The 20,626-nt window shown below is 39.0% G+C and overlaps 1 protein-coding gene across 7 annotated transcripts in view; it reads right to left on the bottom strand.

Annotated features, from left to right (window-relative positions):
- Positions 1–311: 311 nt before the first annotated feature.
- Positions 312–20,626, bottom strand: part of ICE2 (interactor of little elongation complex ELL subunit 2) — a 56,131-nt gene continuing 35,816 nt past the window's right edge. For 6 of the 7 annotated variants that reach the window (XM_073303629.1, XM_073303632.1, XM_073303635.1 and 3 more), the window contains 6 exons: positions 19,232–19,410; positions 14,523–14,652; positions 6,023–6,107; positions 5,203–5,253; positions 3,772–4,030; positions 312–534 (listed from right to left, as the gene is read on the bottom strand). In XM_073303629.1, the coding sequence (XP_073159730.1) occupies positions 358–534; positions 3,772–4,030; positions 5,203–5,253; positions 6,023–6,107; positions 14,523–14,652; positions 19,232–19,410 (881 nt within the window). In that variant the 3' untranslated portion in view covers positions 312–357. Of the gene's footprint in view, positions 535–3,771; positions 4,031–5,202; positions 5,254–6,022; positions 6,108–14,522; positions 14,653–19,231; positions 19,411–20,626 lie in introns of those variants that run through there. The other variant, XR_012153965.1, reaches the window with a different exon arrangement.

Genomic DNA, 20,626 nt, shown 5'->3' with positions numbered 1-20,626 from the left:
ATATTGGTGTTAATTAATGCTTCTTTTCTCAAATTATATTTTTAATATAAAAACGAAAGCAGTTATGATATTTACTTTTGTCCACAGGTATTAATTGTAGACACTTGACTTTTCTTCTCATGTGCTAACTTAAAATAAGATGTTCACATTTGAGTTGCATTCTGTGAGTTAAGAAAGGGTTAAGGTATCGTAGCATTTCACAACCTTCCTCAATATGGCTGTGCAGCTCTCCTCTGCCAGGGCATTCTGGCTTCTCTGAAGTATTATGAAAAATAAGCTCTTTGTTTGTCTTGTGCTTTTTCCAATCCATGTTTTCTCACTGTGGCTAAGCTATTCCTGCTTTGCTTGAGTTTGCTTTTATTTCTTTTTCCACTTTTTCATCTTATTTGCTTGTTTGCCATTATTTTTCTTCAGTTTCTTTGCAGCCACACCTTCATTTCTAACAGGCTTAGCTGACAAGGGATTGCTTTTTGTTTCCATGGATCCTGGCTTTTCATTGTTGGGTGTGTCTGTGTGCACTTTTGCCCAATTCATCTAGAAGCATTGGGGGGAAAAAAAAAAAGTATTAGCTACTTCAGTCTGCATTAAATTTTAAACCTAAATATCTACAGGCTTATATTCAGAAATTTGCCAGCTACATCTAGTCCACAGGGCAGTCCTTTAGAGTATGTCACATTTATACAATAGATTAATATAAGGAACCCCTTGAAAAAAATACTGTTTGGATGTTCTTTACTTTTTAAAATGTCACAGTATTTGTACAAAATATTAGAGTGAATAGTTTGGATTTGTTAGTGGAAATTTGCACAGTTTGCGAAATGCATTGTTTACTCACTGCCCTATAGTTTGGGACTATGACAAATTCCATCAGAGGCTTCTCCAGACATAGATAATCAGTTCAATGTAAGTTTAACATTGTGTTACACTAAATCAGTTTACTTGTGATTTAATTTTAGAAGACACGGTCATTTTCGCACTGATAAATTCTTTCATAAAATTCATTTCTAACAAACTAATTATTAAAATGTATATCTTCATGCAACTTAGTCTGTGAAATAACGGAAAACACATACAGTGTGAAGGTGTTCATTTTTACTAGAAGGGAATAAGCCAGTCAAATAAAATTATGTTTATGTCTGAGACATCATAATCATATTTTCCTAAATAAAAAGGTAAATCACATGCCTTCAGACAAGGAGTGACATATGGCTCTTATTTTAAAAATAATCTTGTATAAAAATAAAAGGTAGCCATTTCCATGATTATTTCACGGTTTAAGAGGACATAATTTAGGAATGAGAATTTGAGTAACACCCTTTACCTCAGGCTCATCTCAAAAAGCCACCCGACTTGTAATTAGAATTTCTTCAAAGGCAATGAAGTTGTGTGGGACCAGAAGCAGGCAACAAGCTATTATATCTGCAATATGTTGATGAGAATTTGTCTCTCTTGATCTTAAATACTTTGGGGACTAGGTTGGGGGATTTTTTTTTCCTCTGTGGAACAGGAATACTGCTGTTTCTGCACATGCTCGTCATAAAAACACAAACCAGAGTGTATATCCAGAGGCTCTCCCTTCCCAAAAGAAGCAAATCAGGGTATCAGTGAAATCAAGATGGGAAGAGGAGCAGTTATGTAAACTTTTGTTTAGAAAAAATCCCTCCTGAGATAGTTTGAGGAAAAAAAATGCGATCAAAAAGGACAGCACAAAAATCTGCCTCCAGAGCCAAAATTAGGAGGGAGTCCTTGCTGCAAACATTTTAGTCCCTGTTTAGTTGTGCTTGCGGAATGTTGATACACCAACTGCAGATGCTCCTACTGAAGAACCTGGCTCACCCGCTACACTGTCAGAAAGTATTGTTAGTCCACACAAGTTCAGCGAGCAAAGCTTCACCTCAGAACTTTCCTAGATACAACTTTACCACAAAACTGTGAAAAATCCATGTTTTAAAAATCCTTGTCAATCATAATCGGGTACCTGGAATAACAGCTAATTCTAGTTACTCATTAAATAAACAGGGATAGTTCCAGGTAAGTGAATTTGTGTGTTCTGTACTCTTGAGGGCTGTGGTATGAATTTTTCAACTAAGGATCTCAAGCCCAAAGGTGACAGACTAGTAAAATATCTGGTTTCAGAGTAGCAGCCGTGTTAGTCTGTATTCACAAAAAGAACAGGAGTACTTGTGGCACCTTAGAGACTAACAAATTTATTTGAGCATACGCTTTCGTGAGCTACAGCTCACTTCATCGGATGCATTCAGTGGAAAATACAGCGGGGAGATTTATATACATAGAGAACACGAAACAATGAGTGTTACCATACACACTGTAACCAGAGTGATCACTTAAGATGAGCTATTACCAGCAGGAGAGCGGGGGAGGGGGAGAAGGGGGAGACCTTTTGTAGTGATAATCAAGGTGGGCCATTTCCATTCCAAGGTGTGTCCATTTATTCTTTTATGTAAACACCACCCTATAACAGAAACCTACTGACCGCTATTCCTACCTACATGCCTCCAGCTTTCATCCAGACCACACCACACGATCCATTGTCTACAGCCAAGCTCTACGATACAACCGCATTTGCTCCAACCCCTCAGACAGAGACAAACACCTACAAGATCTCTATCAAGCATTCTTACAACTACAATACCCACCTGCGGAAGTGAAGAAACAGATTGACAGAGCCAGAAGAGTACCCAGAAGTACTACAGGACAGGCCCAACAAAGAAAACAACAGAACGCCACAAGCCATCACCTTCAGCCTCCAACTAAAACCTCTCCAACGCATCATCAAGGATCTGCAACCTATCCTGAAGGACGACCTATCACTCTCACAGATCTTGGGAGACAGGCCAGTCCTTGCTTACAGACAGCCCCCCCAACCTGAAGCAAATACTCACCAGCAACCACACAACAGAACCACTAACGCAGGAACCTATCCTTGCAACAAAGCCTGTTGCCAACTGTGTCCACATATCTATTCAGTGGACACCATCATAGGGCCTAATCACATCAGCCATGCTATCAGAGGCTCATTCACGTGCACATCTACCAATGTGATATATGCCATCATGTGCCAGCAAAGCCCCTCTGCCATGTACATTGGTCAAACGGCACAGTCTCTACGTAAAAGAATAAATGGACACAAATCAGACATCAAGAATTATAACATTCAAAAACCAGTCGGAGAACACTTCAATCTCTCTGGTCACTCGATTACAGACCTAAAAGTTGCAATTCTTCAACAAAAAAACTTCAGAAACAGACTCCCAACGAGAGACTGCTGAATTGGAATTAATCGGCAAACTGGATATAATTAACTTAGGCTTGAATAGAGACTGGGAGTGGATGGGTCATTACACAAAGTAAAACTATTTCCCCATGTTTATTCCCCCACCTCCCCCCCACCATTCCTCAGATGTTCTTGTCAACTGCTGGAAATGGCCCACCTTATCACTACAAAAGTTTCTCCCTCCCCCCCCGCTGGTAATAGCTCACCTTAAGTGATCACTCTGGTTACAGTGTGTATGGTAACACCCATTGTTTTATGTTCTCCATATATATAAATCTCCCCACTGTATTTTCCACTGAATGCATCCGATGAAATGAGCTGTAGCTCATGAAAGCTTATGCTCAAATAAATTTGTTAGTCTCTAAGGTGCCACAAGTACTCCTTTTCTTTTTAGTAAAATATCTGTAACCTATGGAGCAAATTTGCTTATTTCAAATGAGCCAACACATTTATCTGCATTTAGTGTGGTTACTTACCTTCTGTTTTCTCGTAGTTTCTTGGGGTCTAGGTGGAAAGGTGCATGGGACTCTTCCATTATTAGTGTGATAGGGTAAAGGAAGGTTGGGATCTAATGGTACCCATGGAACTGAGAGGGTGGAAGGTACATTAGGCAGACTGCAGTGAGCTTTATGTAAATTATACGATGCTCTGGTCACTTTCCCAAGACAGCTCTGGTAAATTGCAACTGATGAATCTCCTGAAGCATGAGTCAATAAGTAAGAGCCTTCCTGCAAACTAAAGCACAGTCACATCACAAATCAAAATTCAAGACTTAATAAAAGGTAGAGTAAATAAAACAAATAGTATTTTTGCTTCTTAGTCCAACCATTTGATCTGTTCATAATCAGAGATGGTAAAAACAGTAAATGGCTTCTGCTGGATAAAGACTTGTTAAAAAAGAAAGGAGAACATAGCTGACACAGTGGGGCATCAAAGTATCTAATATTTACATTAAATATATTAACACACCTAAATAACGTATATAATCTGCAACCTGTTTATAAACGAAGGAATTAAAAAATATCTGGATGAAAATGCTAATTTATCTTCCATTTGTGTACTATTATCATTAGTTATTTAGGCCCTGATTCAGCTAAGCACTTGAGCACATGCTAAAATCCATCCCTTTTCAGCAAAGCACATAAATCATGAGAAAGCACAGTGATGAAAGCATAATTATGAATTCATACACTGGAAGCTTTTTTAATTCACCCAGGCTTATGTAGGTTTATAGAAAGTAAAGGCTCAACCAATTCCCCACCAGAAAAGTCTTAATTACATGTCATAAAGATTGGACCCAAAAACCGTGAAGCTCAAAACTAAGTAAGTAAGATGCTTCACATACATGCATGGCAAGAAACTGGCTTTTCGAAACACATTTCATATTTCCAAAGTGGCTAACAGCTTGAGAAAATTTTAGCAGTTAAATAATGCAAAATAAAGTAGAGAACAAAGCCGCAGAGAACTGATGAAGACATATGGAGAAAAACTGTGCAACTATAAGTAAGGACAAGTGAAGCCCTGCAGGGGGATAAAAAACAACAACAATCTGTTCCCAGTACAAGCAAAAGGCTAGCAAAGCGTAAATGTTTCCCTTGAAGCACCAATGTTAGGGCCCAATCCTGCAAACTCAGTGAAGTGAGAAATGCCAGTGGGATTTACTGTCTGAGGAAGGTCTACTCTTGAGTAAGGGGGCTTGTAGGATCAAACTCTTATTCTGTACCCTATCTGTAAAGCATTTAGGGTTACTTTTTATGTACAAAAGAGTATGTAACTGTATTATCCAAGTTAAAATAGAAATAGCAGCAGAAGAGTAGACAATTACGTTACAAAAGAAAAAAAAAGATCTTTGGAGCCTCTGGGTGCTACTGCAACATAAATATTTAACAACAACAAAAAGTACTTACTCAATCACTTTCTTCAAGATATGTCGAAGTATATTTAATGGATTTGCAGGCCTGTGGGTAGAAAATTCACAGAAGGTAAATTTATAAGCCAAGAGAAAAGGAGTACTTGTGGCACCTTAGAGACTAACCAATTTATTTGAGCATGAGCTTTCGTGAGCTACATGCTCAAATAAATTAGTTCAGTGGTTTGAGCATTGGCCTGCTAAACCCAGGGTTGTGAGTTCAATCCTTGAGGGGGCCATTTAGGGATCTGGGGCAAAAATTGGGGATTGGTCCTGCTTTGAGCAGGGGGTTGGACTAGATGACCTCCTGAGGTCCCTTACAACCCTGATATTATATATATATGAAATTGGTTAGTCTCTAAGGTGCCACAAGTACTCCTTTTCTTTTTGCGAATACAGACTAACACGGCTGTTACTCTGAAACCTGTCATTATAAGCCAAGATTTTCAAAAGTGACAAGTGATTTTGGGAACCCAATTTGAGACACCCTGAAGGAATCGGATTTTCAGTAAGTAATGTTTTGATAATCAGGTCCTTTTATGATGCCTCAAGTTGCTCATCCAATCAACAGAGGCACCTGAAGTCATTAGTTGTAACTGGAAATCTTGGCCATCATACTAAACAAAGCATTTGGGAGTCCTATCTAAATTTTAAACTAAAGCAAAAGGATAAAATCATGGTTCCACTTACACTCGGTGGGTGCTTTGCTACTTACGGATTAAGAACTATCATAAGAAATGACTTGGAAAAGGTTTGTTAATTCTGAAGCTGTTTCATCTTGATTTTTTTTTAAATTATGGACAATAAAGTTTACTTACTTAAATAATCCAAATTTTTCTTTTAACCGTTCTGGAGAAATCTCTTCAAGCATAATGAGCTTTGATGTAAAGGCATCAATATGTCCTGAAAAAAAAATTATTAATTGAATCTCTTCAGTAAAGAAATAGCAAGAGAGAACAAACCTGGTAAGAAAAGACTTTATTAAATGTGTGTAGAAGCCAAATCCAATTTAAAAAAGAATGTTACAAGTTTTGCTTATCTGAAAGTCAATCAGGTAAAAAGCATTTCTAGCCATTAATGCACTCTGTATAAGTATTTGCAAACAAAACTCTACATTGCTGTAATTTTTCTCTAAATATAGATGTCCATGCTCAGGCCTGTGCTTCCAAACTATGCTGGACAGAAAACAAAATAAAAAAATCGGGACCAGTTAAACAATCTCAGGAGCAGGTGGACTGCACTTATTAATCAGCCATACCCCATATCCTGCCTCTAAAATCCTGATGGAGTTCCCACTGACTGTAACCTTGCTCATTTTTGTGATAGTGTTCTGGGTATTCTGCATTAAACTTATTATTTGTATTATCATAGTGGCTAGGAGCCCCAGTCATGGACCAGGACCTCATTGTACCAGGGGCTGTATAATCATACAACAAAAAGACAGTCCCACTTACCATCTAAGCCCTGGTCTACAGTTGGGGTGGGGGAGTCGACCTAAGATACACAACTTCAGCTACATGAATAGCGTAGCTGAAGTCAGCGTATCTTAGGTCGACTTACCTGGCCGGGAGGATGGTGGGAGTCGACCGCTGCCACTCCCCCATCAACTCCGCTTCCGCCTCTCGCGAGCTGGAGTTCCGGAGTCGACGGGGAGCGCATTCGGGGATCGATTTATCGCGTCTAGATGAGATGAGATAAATCGCTCCCTGATAGATAGATCACTACCTGCCGAGAAGACCTGCCCGAAGTATAAGACAGACAGACCAACAAGGGAGTATAAGGAAACAACAAGACAATATTGGTCAATACGATAAGCAATAATCATAGGGCAATAGCAGCCTAACCATTGTCAAGTTTTTTGTAGATCTCACAACAAAGTAGAGTTTTAAGGAATGTTTTGATAGAGAATACTAAGTTTTGCAGATGTTTACAGAGAGCTTCTCCCAAGCACGAGGGGCTTGACTTGTCAGTTTCAAACTAAAATTGTTTTATGATAAGAATGATTATGTTTCAGCACTTTACAGACTATGTGGGCTTTTCCTTTTGGGTTATATCTATGTTTGCTTTTATACTGAACTCCTCATTCTGTTATCCAAATACCTGGGTTCCTGTTTCTTTTTTCTATCTGGACTTTTCTTATCTGAAAAATTGTAATTTGCAAGTCTGAGTTTGCCATTGGTGACAACAATCTTGCTAAAAATGCTAAATGACCATTTTGACACAGATGTAAATCAGCGATTCAAACATCCCGGCTTGTCAAATTTTAAACAAGAGCAGGTCAGGAGAATGGTGAGGGTTGGCTAGTGCATCATATCCACTGGCCCACAACAACATATTGAGAGAGCTCCCTCCTGGAAAACCCCTCTCATTCTAGTTTCCATAGGGGAAATCAGAATTTCATTGTTGGAAATTAAAAAAAAAAATATATATATATATAAATTGCAAACTGAACATCATGAGTAGCAAGAGAAAATATTATATATTTTGTGGACTTCACAAGCTCATTACAAATCTGCAATTGTAGAACCAACGAATTTTAAAACAACCATTATATTCAAATGGCTCATCCCAGTTATTTTACATTCAATGCCAAACATTAGGTAATCCATTATTTGATGTTGTGGAAGATTACTGAAAAGACGTCTTTATTCTTAATGGATTAGAAACCGTAAGAGGACAACCGGCACAGAGCTGCTCTCATTCTACTCAGGAAAATAGAATATTAGGGTTGGAAGAGACCTCAGGAGGTCATCTAGTCCAATCCCCTGCTCAAAGCAGGACCAACACCAACTAAATCATCCCAGTCAGGGTTTGTGAAGCCTGACCTTAAAAACCTCTAAGGATGGAGATTCCACAACCTCCCTAGGTAACCCGTTCCAGTGCTTCACCATCCTCCTAATGAAATAGTTTTCCTAATATCCAACCCAGACCTCCCCCACTGCAACTTGAGACCATTGCTGCTTGTTGTGTCATCTGCCACCACTGAGAACAGCCCAGCTCCATCCTCTCTGGAACCCCCATTAGGTAGTTGAAGGCTGCTATCAAATCCCCCCTCACTCTTCTCTTCTGCAGACTAAATAACCCCAGTTCCCTCAGCCTCTCCTCGTAAGTCATGTGCCCCAGCCCCCTAATAATTTCCGTTGCCCTCCGCTGGACTCTCTCCAATTTGTCCACATCCCTTCTGTAGTGGAGGGACCAAAACTGGACGCAAAACTCCAGGTGTGGCCTCACCAGTGCCAAATAGAGGGGAATAATCACTTCCCTCGATCTGCTGGCAATGCTCCTACTAATACAGCCCAATAGGCAGTTGGCCTTCTTCGCAGCAAGGGCACACTGCTGACTCATATCCAGCTTCTCGTCCACTGTAATCCCCAGGTCCTTTTCTGCAGAACTGTCGGTCCCCAGCCTGTAGCAGCGCATGGGATTCTTCCGTCCTAAGTGCAGGACTCTGCACTTGTCCTTGTTAAACCTCATCAGATTTCTTTTGGCCCAATCTTCCATTTTGTCTAGGTCACTCTGAACCCTGAGCTGTTGATCACTACCCGCTGAGCCCGACAATCTAGCCAGCTTTCTATCCACCTTATCGTCCACTCATCCAATCCATACTTCTTTAACTTGCTGTCAAGAATAGTAACCTAGTCTTTTTTTATTAGCTTTTATCTAGGTACTTATGAAGGCCTGAAAATACCTTAATACACATAAAGGAATGACAAGAAGGGAGACAACTTAATTTTTTAAAATCTTTTTATTGGCTGAGAAACAACAGCTCCCATTTTAAACCAAGGGAGCTGATCTCAACTTCATTTACTGTGCTCACAGCAAGCATGAATGTCTTTCTTTGGAAACACATGGTATCAAGATCGTTCGCTTTGTTGCAAACTTGGAGCAACTGCACAGCAGCGTATGTCTATGCAGCCACTGCAGTGTACCCCTGGAACAGTGACTGCACAGATTCAATTGACCTCTCTCTGGCCTACCTCAGGGCTCCCCTTCACACAGATGTGAGTTGAAATCCCTCATTCTATGCCATTGATCCATCAATCCCACTCCCCACAGTATAGAGTCGGGGGGCGGGGAGGTGTCAAGGAACATAGAGCGCTTTACATAGGCCTTTGTCAAGGTTCCTTCCCCACTCTGAACTCTAGGGTACAGATGTGGGAACCTTCATGAAAGACCCCCTAAGCTTATTCTTACCAGCTTAGGTTAAAAACTTCCCCAAGGTACAAACTTTGCCTTGTCCTTGAACCCTATGCTGCCACCACCACGCGTGTTAAACAAAGAACAGGGAAAGAGCCCACTTGGAGACGTCTTCCCCCAAAATATACCCTCAAGGCCTACACCCCCTTTCCTGGGGAAGGCTGGATAAAAATCCTCACCAATTTGTACAGGTGAACACAGACCCAAACCCCTGGATCTTAAGAACAATGAAAAATCAATCAGGTTCTTAAAAGAAAGAAAAGCTAAAAGAATCACCTCTGTAAAATCAGGAGGGTAAATAATTTACAGGGTAATCAGATTCAAAACATAGAGAATCCCTCTAGGCAAAACCTTAAGTTACAAAAAGACACAAAAACAGGAATATACATTCCATCCAGCACAGCTTACTTTACCAGTCATTAAACAAAAGGAAATCTAATGCATTTCTAGCTAGATTACTTACTAACTAACAGAAGTTCTGAGACTGCATTCTTGATCTGTTCCCAGCAAAAGCATCACCCAGACGGATAAACCCTTTGTTTCCCCCCCATCCCGATATGAAAGTATCTTATCTCCTCATTGGTCATTTTGGTCAGGTGCCAGCAAGGTTATCTTAGCTTCTTAACCCTTTACAGGTGAAAGGGTTTTGCCTCTGGCCAGGAGGGATTTTATAGCACTGTATACAGAAAGGTGGTTACCCTTCCCTTTATTTTTATGACAGCCTTCAACCTAAGTGGAAGCAAATTTGCAAGTATTTACAGATAAACAAAGTAATCAGCCTACATCATAGCAGAGTCTTGATAGCACTTAATCATTTTAAGTGCTTATCAACGTTTACATAACTACAAAGCAATAATGTTAATGTTGCCAAGGCATTATGGTTTAGATTTGCATTGAACATGAAGTGCGAATACACTCATCTTTTTCAGGCTGAAACTTCAATTATTTCTCAGCCAACATTATGAAACTGAGCACATTTCATTATGGGAAGAGGCCATGAAGCAGTTATACTGTAGGTTTCAAGGGAATCAGTACTCCACATATTAATATATTATACATACACGCAAAGCTCTAGCTTAAAGTCAACAAAGCCAACAGACACACGTGTACATTTAGGTTGGACATACAAGCTGCAAAAAGGAGTCTTTATTGTTCCATTTTATTTGTTTTAAATAGTTACACTAACTGCATTGTGGTTCTCCTGGGATACCACAGGGTTCCCATGACACAAAGAGGAAAACTGCTGTATCAACTTGCACTGTTCCCCCCCCCCCACAGGTTAGGGAAGGTGAGAATCAACAGCCAACGTGCTGGCTTCACTGCCTCTCAGACCCCACAAAGCTAGAACCCTGCTGAATTTCCATGGAAGAGCTGTGTAGACAGACAGAAGAGAGACGCATGTTACAGAAAGGGAACTCCCTTATTTCATGGAAGTAAGCATATTGACATATTTTATTTTCTGGTATTACTCCCAGGAAGAGGATGGTTGCCAGTATCATGCTAGTAGTTTATCATACACTTTAAATTACAAAGTATCTTAAAGCGGGTATGAGTATCATTAGGACTGGCAGTCATGTTTCAGAGCAAAAACTATTTTTACCTCAAAAAGAAAAGGAGTACTTGTGGCACCTTAGAGACTAACCAATTTATTTGAGGTGCCACAAGTACTCCTTTTCTTTTTGCGAATACAGACTAACACGGCTGTTACTCTGAAACCTATTTTTACCTCAGTGCTACTAGAAATGTAACCCGATAGACAGAATTTCACTAGCAGTCTTCCAATATACTTTTAGTCATAGCAAAAACAATTCAAAAGTGCAACACTCTAGGTTTATTTCCCACAGTAAAGCAGATGAATATAGAAAGTGATCAGTGTTCTTTTGCAGGAAGGTTAAAGGGATTCTGTCAATTTATGTCTGTGTGTGTCTACCTACTATTACAATTGCCATCTAGAATTACTACAGATGAAAGATTAGTGACAGAATATTTTCTTTCCTTTTGTTTACTTGATGAATATGACAACACTATGTACAATCAATTTAATTGTTTCCCCTGCCTAGGCACTAATCCTTTAAACCCTTACAATGAGGATTTTCAAAAGGCCTATGGAAGTGAAGTGCCCAACTTTCCAACTGACTTTCAATGGGAGTTTAGCACCTAATTCTCTTAGGCCCCTTTGAAAACCCAAGCCTATATGCATAAATTTACTCAGAAGCATAGTCCACAGAGACTTCTCGCGTGAGTAGAATTACACCCATAGTCATTTATTTTCCTATTTGTGTGGTTTCTTCACATAGCAATGGAGAGAGAGAAAAAACAATTAAAATAGGAAAATGTGTTAGTAAAACCCATTAAAATTGACTGGTGAATTCAGAAGTAAGGATTACTTTTTAAAAAATTGACTAGATTTCACTCTATACTTTTAAGATTAGGATAAAAGGGGAAGTTTGTATGTAAAGGTTAGGACAAAAATAACTCAGCAGCTCTACGAAACAATTACAAAATCTTTTGCTATGAAGCTGTTATGTGTGGGGGTGGGGGGTGGGAACACCTAAAAGGGATAAACTCAGAACAACTGGAACCACAGGCCACAACAGTTGCTATAGTAACTAACAAAATAAGACAAGCTTTTTCTACAACAGGAAAATGAGGCAGTCCTAACTGTAGAACATTCATTCTCTATACAAACAGGATTCCTCTGACCACAAGCTGAGTGCCAAACTCATTTAAAAATACTTTTTTGAACAAAGTAGACATTACATCTGCTGTAAATTACCCTATTTATTAGCTAGCAGCAAGTTACCAATATAAAGATGACCTACAAACCTTAGTTAAGGATCCTAGTTACGTTAACGTGGGCCACATTACATATATGCAAGAGCTGGTTATTACAGATTTGACAAAAGTTTAGTCAAAACACAGGCAAGCTTCCCTCTGCAACTCTGGGGAAGGGAGAGACACAGCTCTACTTCCCTGCCTCTCCATAGCTCTGGTGATCAGAGATGCCCATGGCCGGGGTGCTCTGCCTCCCTATGCCCAGAGTTGGGGTTTGGCTGGGAGGAAGAGGACCCAGGCAGGGTTCCAGGGCCTCTGCCTCTCCAGCAGCCAGACTGGAATGGCTCTTGTCAATTTCACCCTGCGGGTGGCTGGGAAAGCAAAAAATTACATTTAGGCTCTCCTGAAACAGAGGTTTTTCTTTAAAACACTTTCCATGGAAAATGTGAAGTTTCCTCAGCTTTTGAGAAAGTTTCCTGCCAAAGTGGGACAAAACATTAAAATATTTGCAGAGAGGGATTTTTTTTTCAGCCAGCTCTACATATATGTAGTATTTTCTATTAGTTTTTGTTAAGTGTTTAGTTCAATATGTTTCTATTCACAGGATATGCCTCATGTCCACATTAACCTTGTTGTAGGAAGTTTAAGTTTTGCATTTCCGGATTTCAAAATTTTAATTGTACAATCGTGAACAAAGCATTAGACATTTTTTCCTTTGTAAGAGCTGTGTCTGTGGTACCTGGAGAGACAAGCGTTTTGAGAAAGCCACACCTCTACAAAATTAAGTCCTAAGTATTCCCAGGCTGTCACCCTGGCTTTAACCTCCTCTTAATTTTATTAAGATGATGTTGAAGTAAAAAGAAAATGGTACAGAGTTTAAGCATAGAAGTTTCTGGTTATCAGGGAATGAGGTACAGATTATCAAGGCGTGCGAAATTCAGTTTAGGAACGGGTGGCGTAAGAATCTGCAATCTCCCCGATTGGGGGTAAAAGTTTAATGGGGCGAAGTACCGACATTGAGATATGGGGGTATGTTGTTCATATAATGGCTATGTTCAAGTGTGTTCTAAGTTCCAAACTACATCCACTATATCTCCCATTGAAGAGCAGTATTTTTCCACAAGCTTGCTCTTTACTGACACATTCCTCCCATTCCATTTCAAACAGAAGTGGCTCCTCCCCTTCTTTTTCCTCTCTATCTTTCACATGTTAAGAGGACAGAGAATATTGAGGCCCCTCTTAGTCAGGGTTGTTTCTAATCACAAGGCATGTTGGGAAATAAGACCACAGGTGTCAGACAGACATGGGTGGGGACTAGCACACTGCTAGTTGAACATTGATGAGGATGAGGATTTTTTCACCTGAAGTAGGAGCAATTACTTGATGGAAAATGGCTTTGTTTTTCTAGGTAAGGTAGTTCTATGTTCAAATCTTCTGGGGAAAATTACAGATAAAACTAGAAGTTTTTGTCTACTATGTGATTTGATACTCTCTCCCTCATGTTAGGAGCTTTTGCTTAAAGATAACAAGACAACTGAAATCCTAATATTCTACATTCAATGCAATCTCTTAAAGATGTTTAGTGTTTCACAATTTCAAAACACAGAAATAGCAAAGAAAGGTTATAAAATGTTTTTACAGAATGCAGCGAAACCACAAACCAGAAAATTATTCCCAGTTCCTTAGATTTTTGAAACTGTACAATATTTTCAGTTTTTTTGTAATTAGCTGTATGAAAACTTTTGCACATGAAGTGTTTAAAGTGGAACAAGCAGTTTCAGAAAAAGGCAGGAATTGCTCTTGCAATTACGCTTATTTTTTTAAACTTTGACATATTAAAATTAAATATGAGAGTCACAATGTCTGGGACAGAGCGAGGTCAAAGAGGAAATTCTGTTTGCTATGACAGTCTCACTCACAAAGGCTAGAGCTTAGTAAAGGAAGACAGATTCAATGGTAGAACTTATTCAAATTCTCTTGCCTCTTATTTCATTCTCCGTTTATTCATCATCATCAAGGGGTTGAACACACAGGAAGTACTGCTCATCTCATATTGAAAAAAAAAATGTGGCACTTTACCTTTTCCCTCACTATAACATCAAACCAAATGACTCAATATTGTCTTAGCCAAATACCTAATCTCTCATTGCAATATGTAAATACTGTTTTGTTAACAAGTATCTTTAACATTATGGTTGAAATTGCAACAGGTAATAGCAAAGTAATAAACTAAGAGGCCCTAAGTGAATAAATCAGTTACCAAACGAAGAAAAACACCACTCTTGATTAAAATCCCAGATACAATACTCAAACATACAAATTGGACAAGAATATACACAAACTTACCAACATAAAATAAGCATTTAGAATGCAACAAGCTCTCTGTCCACAACCGACATATTTCACTTTCTGTAAGAGCTTCTACTCCATAATAGGCTTGATATTCTACTTTTGGTAATATGTACACTGGAATATGCTGTAAGTAAAAATAATATTAGCCAAAAGGCCATTAATTATCTACAAGTTATTACAGCACCTTAATTACTTTTTAGTATACGACAATCATCACAGCCTTCTAAATATCACTCACTCAAGAAGCAAGAGAATAATTACACAGGATTTTGGTACAACAGAACATTTTACATGAAACACTGTAAATTTAAACAAATATTATATTAAAGAAAGGTGAAAAATATAAAAAATAGAAAAATTACTCTAAGTAAGCTTTTATGTATAAGCAAACTACAATCTAATAAATTCCTAATTAGGTAAAGTTATTAGACTCTGCCATCTGCTGCCACCTCCAGGAATTCAAGAAAAATTAGACAATTGTTCTACTTCTGAAATAACCTATTAGAGGGAAAGGAAAATGCCATACATATTATATACCAAGAACACATTTAAAATCCAAAAATATAATTTCCATTTTAACACTAACATTTTGTGTTTAAAATACATAGAACATCAGTTTTCCTTTTATCTACAATGAATGGAAATAAAGCTTTCCCCCCAACCTAAAATTACTTCAGAAGTGTAGAGTTTGTACGCACAGCTTTAACTTTCAGCGGATGGAAGCACAACTATTAATAAATAACAAAGCTCATAATTATGATTGTGAATGAAAGCAGAAGCCCTGAAGAGCTGACAAAATGAGATATTAGAAGTCTTTAATCTACATGTAGACCTTCCCATGGAAGACTCCTTCACTATTAGTTCAAAGTAATTATTAATTTTTAAGATTTGAAATTGAGTGCAAATACTAAAATCCCATGAATCCCAAAATCAACACTTCAAAAATTATCCTTTTTGGGGAAAATGCATTAAAACCTCTGGTAACATAAATCTCCCCCCAACACTATTGTCCCTCAGAGCTTGAGGGGAAAATGTGTAATACCATAGCAAGAAGCAAAAAACAGTCATCAGTGGGGGAGGTTTAGATTGGATATTAGGAAAAACTTTTTCACTAAGAGGGTGGTGAAACACTGGAATGCGTTACCTAGGGAGGTGGTAGAATCTCCTTCCTTAGAGGTTTTTAAGGTCAGGCTTGACAAAGCCCTGGCTGGGATGATTTAACTGGGAATTGGTCCTGCTTTGAGCAGGGGGTTGGACTAGATGACCTTCTGGGGTCCCTTCCAACCCTGATATTCTATGATTCTATGATTTAAGCAACGTACTAGGTAGTCACTTATGAGCATTTACAAGAAAGGAGCTAGTATCTAAACAGCGATAACTCCTCCAAATAATGTACTGATCAGTGAACCTTGGGGAATAATCAAAGCATAATGGAGACTGAATTCTGCATTAATAGAGATAGGCAATATGTGAGCATATTCCAAAAGTCTCAGAGATTGTATGTGTTTTTAGGCATGAGGTAACATGCTAAATTCACCAAATGAAAGTCTTAGACTAGAGGATCTACTCAAAGCACCGGAATCCCCTGATGATTTCAGAGTAAGTTTTTGATTCCAAGCTAGGCAAAGTCTATACTGGAATATTAGGAATTCCCATGATACTGAGATAGACTTTTGTTTCTCAAGTGCAACCATCTGCTGTGAAACACTTCATAGCAGCTTTTTCAACAGAATGAAGTGGGTCTGTGGGCCTTCTGGAAACCGAGATATGATCTTCTGGCCGACCTGCAAACCAGATTCCTCCTACCATCCCCCTTTGTGTTCTGGGAAACTCTACGGCTGCCTCCAGTCTTTCTAGCAGTTTGGGACCATTTACTACCTTTACCTTTGATTGGCAAAGGACAGGGAAAAAAAGGCACGACAAAGCATTGTAGGAGTGACATGAGAAAATTCCACTTAAAATTTTTCTCCCTTTACTTCATTTCATTCAATATCACCTAATACATTGGTTCTCAGCCAGGGGTCCGAGGCCTTTAGGAAATCTCTGAGCAGGTCTCAGGGGGTCCACCAAATAAACGAAAGAGCAGGGCTGGCGTTAAGGCTGAGGGGCTGAGAAAGCCCTGCCCTGAGGGGCTGAAGCCAAAGCCTGAGCATCTTAGCTTCGTAAAAAGAACAGGAGTACTAGTGGCACCTTAGAGACTAACAAATTTATTGGAGCATAAGCTTTCATGAGCTACAGCCCACTTCATCGGATGCATAGAATGGAACATACAGTAAGAAGATAGATAGATAGACAGATACATATACACAGAAGGTGGAAGTTGCCATACAAACTGTAAGAGGCTAATTAATTAAGATGAGCTATTATCAGCAGGAGAAAAAAACTTTTGTAGTGATAATCAAGATGGCTCATTTAAACAGTTGACAAGAAGGTGTGAGGATACTTAACTTCAGGAAATAGATTCAATATGTGTAATGACCTAGGGACCCCTGTGGCATTGTGCCTGGGCAATTCCCCTGCTTGCTACCCACTAACACCAGCCCTGGCTTTTATATGCAGAAAAACAGTTGTGGCACAGGTGGACCATGGAGTTTTTAATAGTATTGGGAGGATGGGGGTGGTTCAGAAAGAAAAAGGTTGAGAACCCCTGACCTAATATACCAATATCAAGCAACATGTTTGTACCACCCAGGGTTACGTCCACCTCCTCTCCACTTCCAGCTATATAAAGGCTCCTCTGGTGCTGCTGCTAGGTCTGTTACAATGTGTTTCATATGCCAGTGCGGTTCTCTCTCTCTCCTCACCAAGATGCAAAAGGAAGGAGAAGTGAGCATTCTATAGCTTTACATGAGGGATTCTCCATAGCATAAAAAGAGCATGAACAACCCAGATCAGAAGGTGGAATTCCCTGATGTTTTAGTGAAAACCCTACTCCAATTTTATCACAAGGAAACCAAGGCCCACTACTGAAATAAATACAGGCAGAGCTGGCAGCAGTGCTTATAGTTAAGGTTGCTTAACACTTTCCATTACAAGACCCTGATTTCATTTGCTTATAACTTTGCTGAATTTGAACCATTCACCTGCAATTTTCTGAGTTTGCTTCATGCTGACCTTTCTTTTCAAATTTCAGTGTGAACGGCTGAAGCATTTCCAAGAATGGGTTTGGGGGAAAATACGATGTTTTTCCAAAGTTAAAACACACTTACATATCGATGCTTTGTAGCAGGGACTTGAAATGTGGCAGACAGGTCACTCTGATGCCAAAGAGGTACCTTTTGCTCTCTTCATGAAAATTCTCTTATATTTTGCTAAATTATAAGCTTTTGAAAATCATAATTTGCACGTGCTCAGTACAGGTTTGTCTGGTGCTGGCAACAAAGGCGTGTCTCATACTCCCCATCTAGTATCTGTCTCACATAGAGAAGACTCTGCTCCTCCCAGTTACTTCATTAGCTGCAGTGGTCAAGATGTTTCTGCTATGGATCTAAAGGTCCCAACCCTGCTGATGACCCATGTGAGGGTCAGTATGGTTCCACATCAGGGAATTTCTGGTTGTGTTCTGTTTTGTGGGGAGGGAGTGTTTCAGTTTGCTTTTTTTTTTTTTTTTTTTTTTTAAATGAGTAAATTATATTTTTCATAAAAAGGTAAAAGAATTTTAAAGTTGCAAAGTCAAATGCTAAAAAAGTTAAGAAATGTCAGAATTAAGGGGTACCTGGCACAACCTTAATTCAGCCCTCTTGTACATATGCAATTCCTAACTTTTGAGTGCTTGATTTTGGAACCTGAACATTGTTCTAATGTAGTTTTTTTGTATGTGATACATAAAATAAGAGTCCTTTGCATTTCTACAAGGAGTCCGTTGGCACCTTAAAGACTAACAGATTTATTTGGGCATAAGCTTTAGTGTTTTTTTTACCCACGAAAGCTTATGCCCAAATAAATCTGCTAGTCTTTAAGGTGCCACCGGACTTCCCTTTGTTTTTGTGGATACAGACTAAGATGACAGGTTTCAGAGGAACAGCCGTGTTAGTCTGTATTCGCAAAAAGAAAAGGAGTACTTGTGGCACCTTAGAGACTAACCAATTTATTTGAGCATGAGCTTTCGTGAGCTACAGCTCACTTCATCAGACTAAGATGGTTACCCCTCTGATACTCTGCATTTCTGCATCATCTTCCTAGGATCTAAATGCAATTTACAAATACTAATATTCCCACAACCCTTGTGAGGTAACTATAATTATTTCCATTTTACAAGCGTACAGTTGAGATTAACTGACTTGCTCAAGGTCACACAAAGTGTGAGAGCACGAGCAATAGAGCAGCGATCTCCTAACTTAATGAGACCAAATTTCCATTGTGGGAGTGTCACCACACTAAGTGTGAGGGATCAGACCCTAAAGTACTTAACTGCATGAACTAAATGGGGCTACACAAGTCAAAAGATATCCTTGCCTCTCTCCCTACAGAAAATAATTGCGCATCGGATAGAAATTGGACAGTTACAGAAATGAACAAAATACAAAAGGATGCATTAGTGAGGACTGGATGAAATACATTAAAGGAATAAGTGTGTGTAAACAATACTGCAGCGCTTGAGGCAATGCCTTTATCTCCTTAGAGCACTTTAAATAAAAGTTTTGTTAATGGAACAAGTTTCGGTCAAGCACATATGTAAAAGGTGCCAAAAGCAAGATCTTTACCTTTCTGATTTGTCTTTTATTATAGGATCGTGGCCCTGTCCTTACTTTTTGTACACTGCAACGTACGAGTAACAGCAGGTCATCCAGACTGAACAATTTATATACAAGATTGCCATCCTGAGGAGCTGTGTATTCTGACTGGTCTTCAACGAGCGTCTTAAGTTCATTTGGGAGCAATCCTTTTGAAAATAAATAAAAACAGAAAACAGGCTCACATAGTCTTTACAAGAAAGTAATTAGATTTTTTTCCCTCTCAGAGTAGAATAAAACATTTATTGTATTTTATCTTTTAGTTAGAGGTTTGTAAAATTGTCTTATCAAACCAGAGGGGTCACTTGCTATGAATTTCTAGATAAACCAAACCTAGAAAATGTCATGGACCAATCCTGTGTAATAACTAAAAGTATACTAAACACTTGCATATATTTTGCCCTAGTCACAGCTATTCTTATGCAAACAGAACACTAGGCTGCTGTTCTAATACAAATGGAGGGTCAGAGTCTGACCTCTGTTGCACCAGTGGACACCCGGAATGACTCCACTGAAGACAAAAGTAGTAAATCTGAATCTACTCTGCTGTAACATGGCAGATTCTGTCCCAAATACTGTGATCATCTGTGGAATCAGAGGTTGTTAGTGAATGTGAATTTAATTCTGTGATTTATTAAGATTTAGAGAGAAAAGATTTAGAATACTGTACACAGCTATAATCATAGTAGTTAGGAGACCAAGCCCATGGCTGGGGACAAGTGCTACAGGCTTAAAAAGACTAAAAGACCTAAAAAAAAGTGCCAGGGTTGCATGGGTACGGGAACTCTTATTGCCCGAAGCTCATCGTCAGTTTGGTTTAAAATGCATCTACTAAAATATAGAATTGCAATTAATAAAACTGGATGTCTTTCTTGGACCTATATAGATTTAGAGTAATACATAATTTTTGATGGCTTCAAAACACAGCAACAATGGTGTTTTGGCAGCTGCCATCTCTAAATGTAGGAGTTCTAGATTAATTGCTTTCATTGCCATCACTGCACATGACCTGTAGTTCTTTGCCTCTTTCTTTTTAGGTTTCATATTCAGAATAAAGACATTTTTAGGCTTTTGATCCAGCAGCTACTAAACTAGTGTATAATTTTGTGAAACACCATGTACGTGGCAAGATGTTTGATTTTTAACATATTTATGCTTCAAACTAAGAAAACTGACTTTCGAATGTCTCCCTCACCAACAGAAGTTTGTCCAAGAAAAGATATTACCTCACTCACTGTGACGTTCCGTACCTCGGGGGAACACCCAGCACCCCCATGTTCATCCTTGTAAAATGACTGTGGGGTATCCAATGCAAAGTTTGTCATATGGGGGGTCTTCGGAAGGCTCATGATGCACTGAGCATTG

This window comes from Lepidochelys kempii, chromosome 10 (genome assembly GCF_965140265.1).
Source record: "Lepidochelys kempii isolate rLepKem1 chromosome 10, rLepKem1.hap2, whole genome shotgun sequence".
NCBI lineage: Eukaryota > Metazoa > Chordata > Testudines > Cheloniidae > Lepidochelys > Lepidochelys kempii.
The sequence above is the reverse complement of the archived record's forward strand: the minus strand, read 5'-3'. Positions and strand labels throughout refer to the sequence as shown.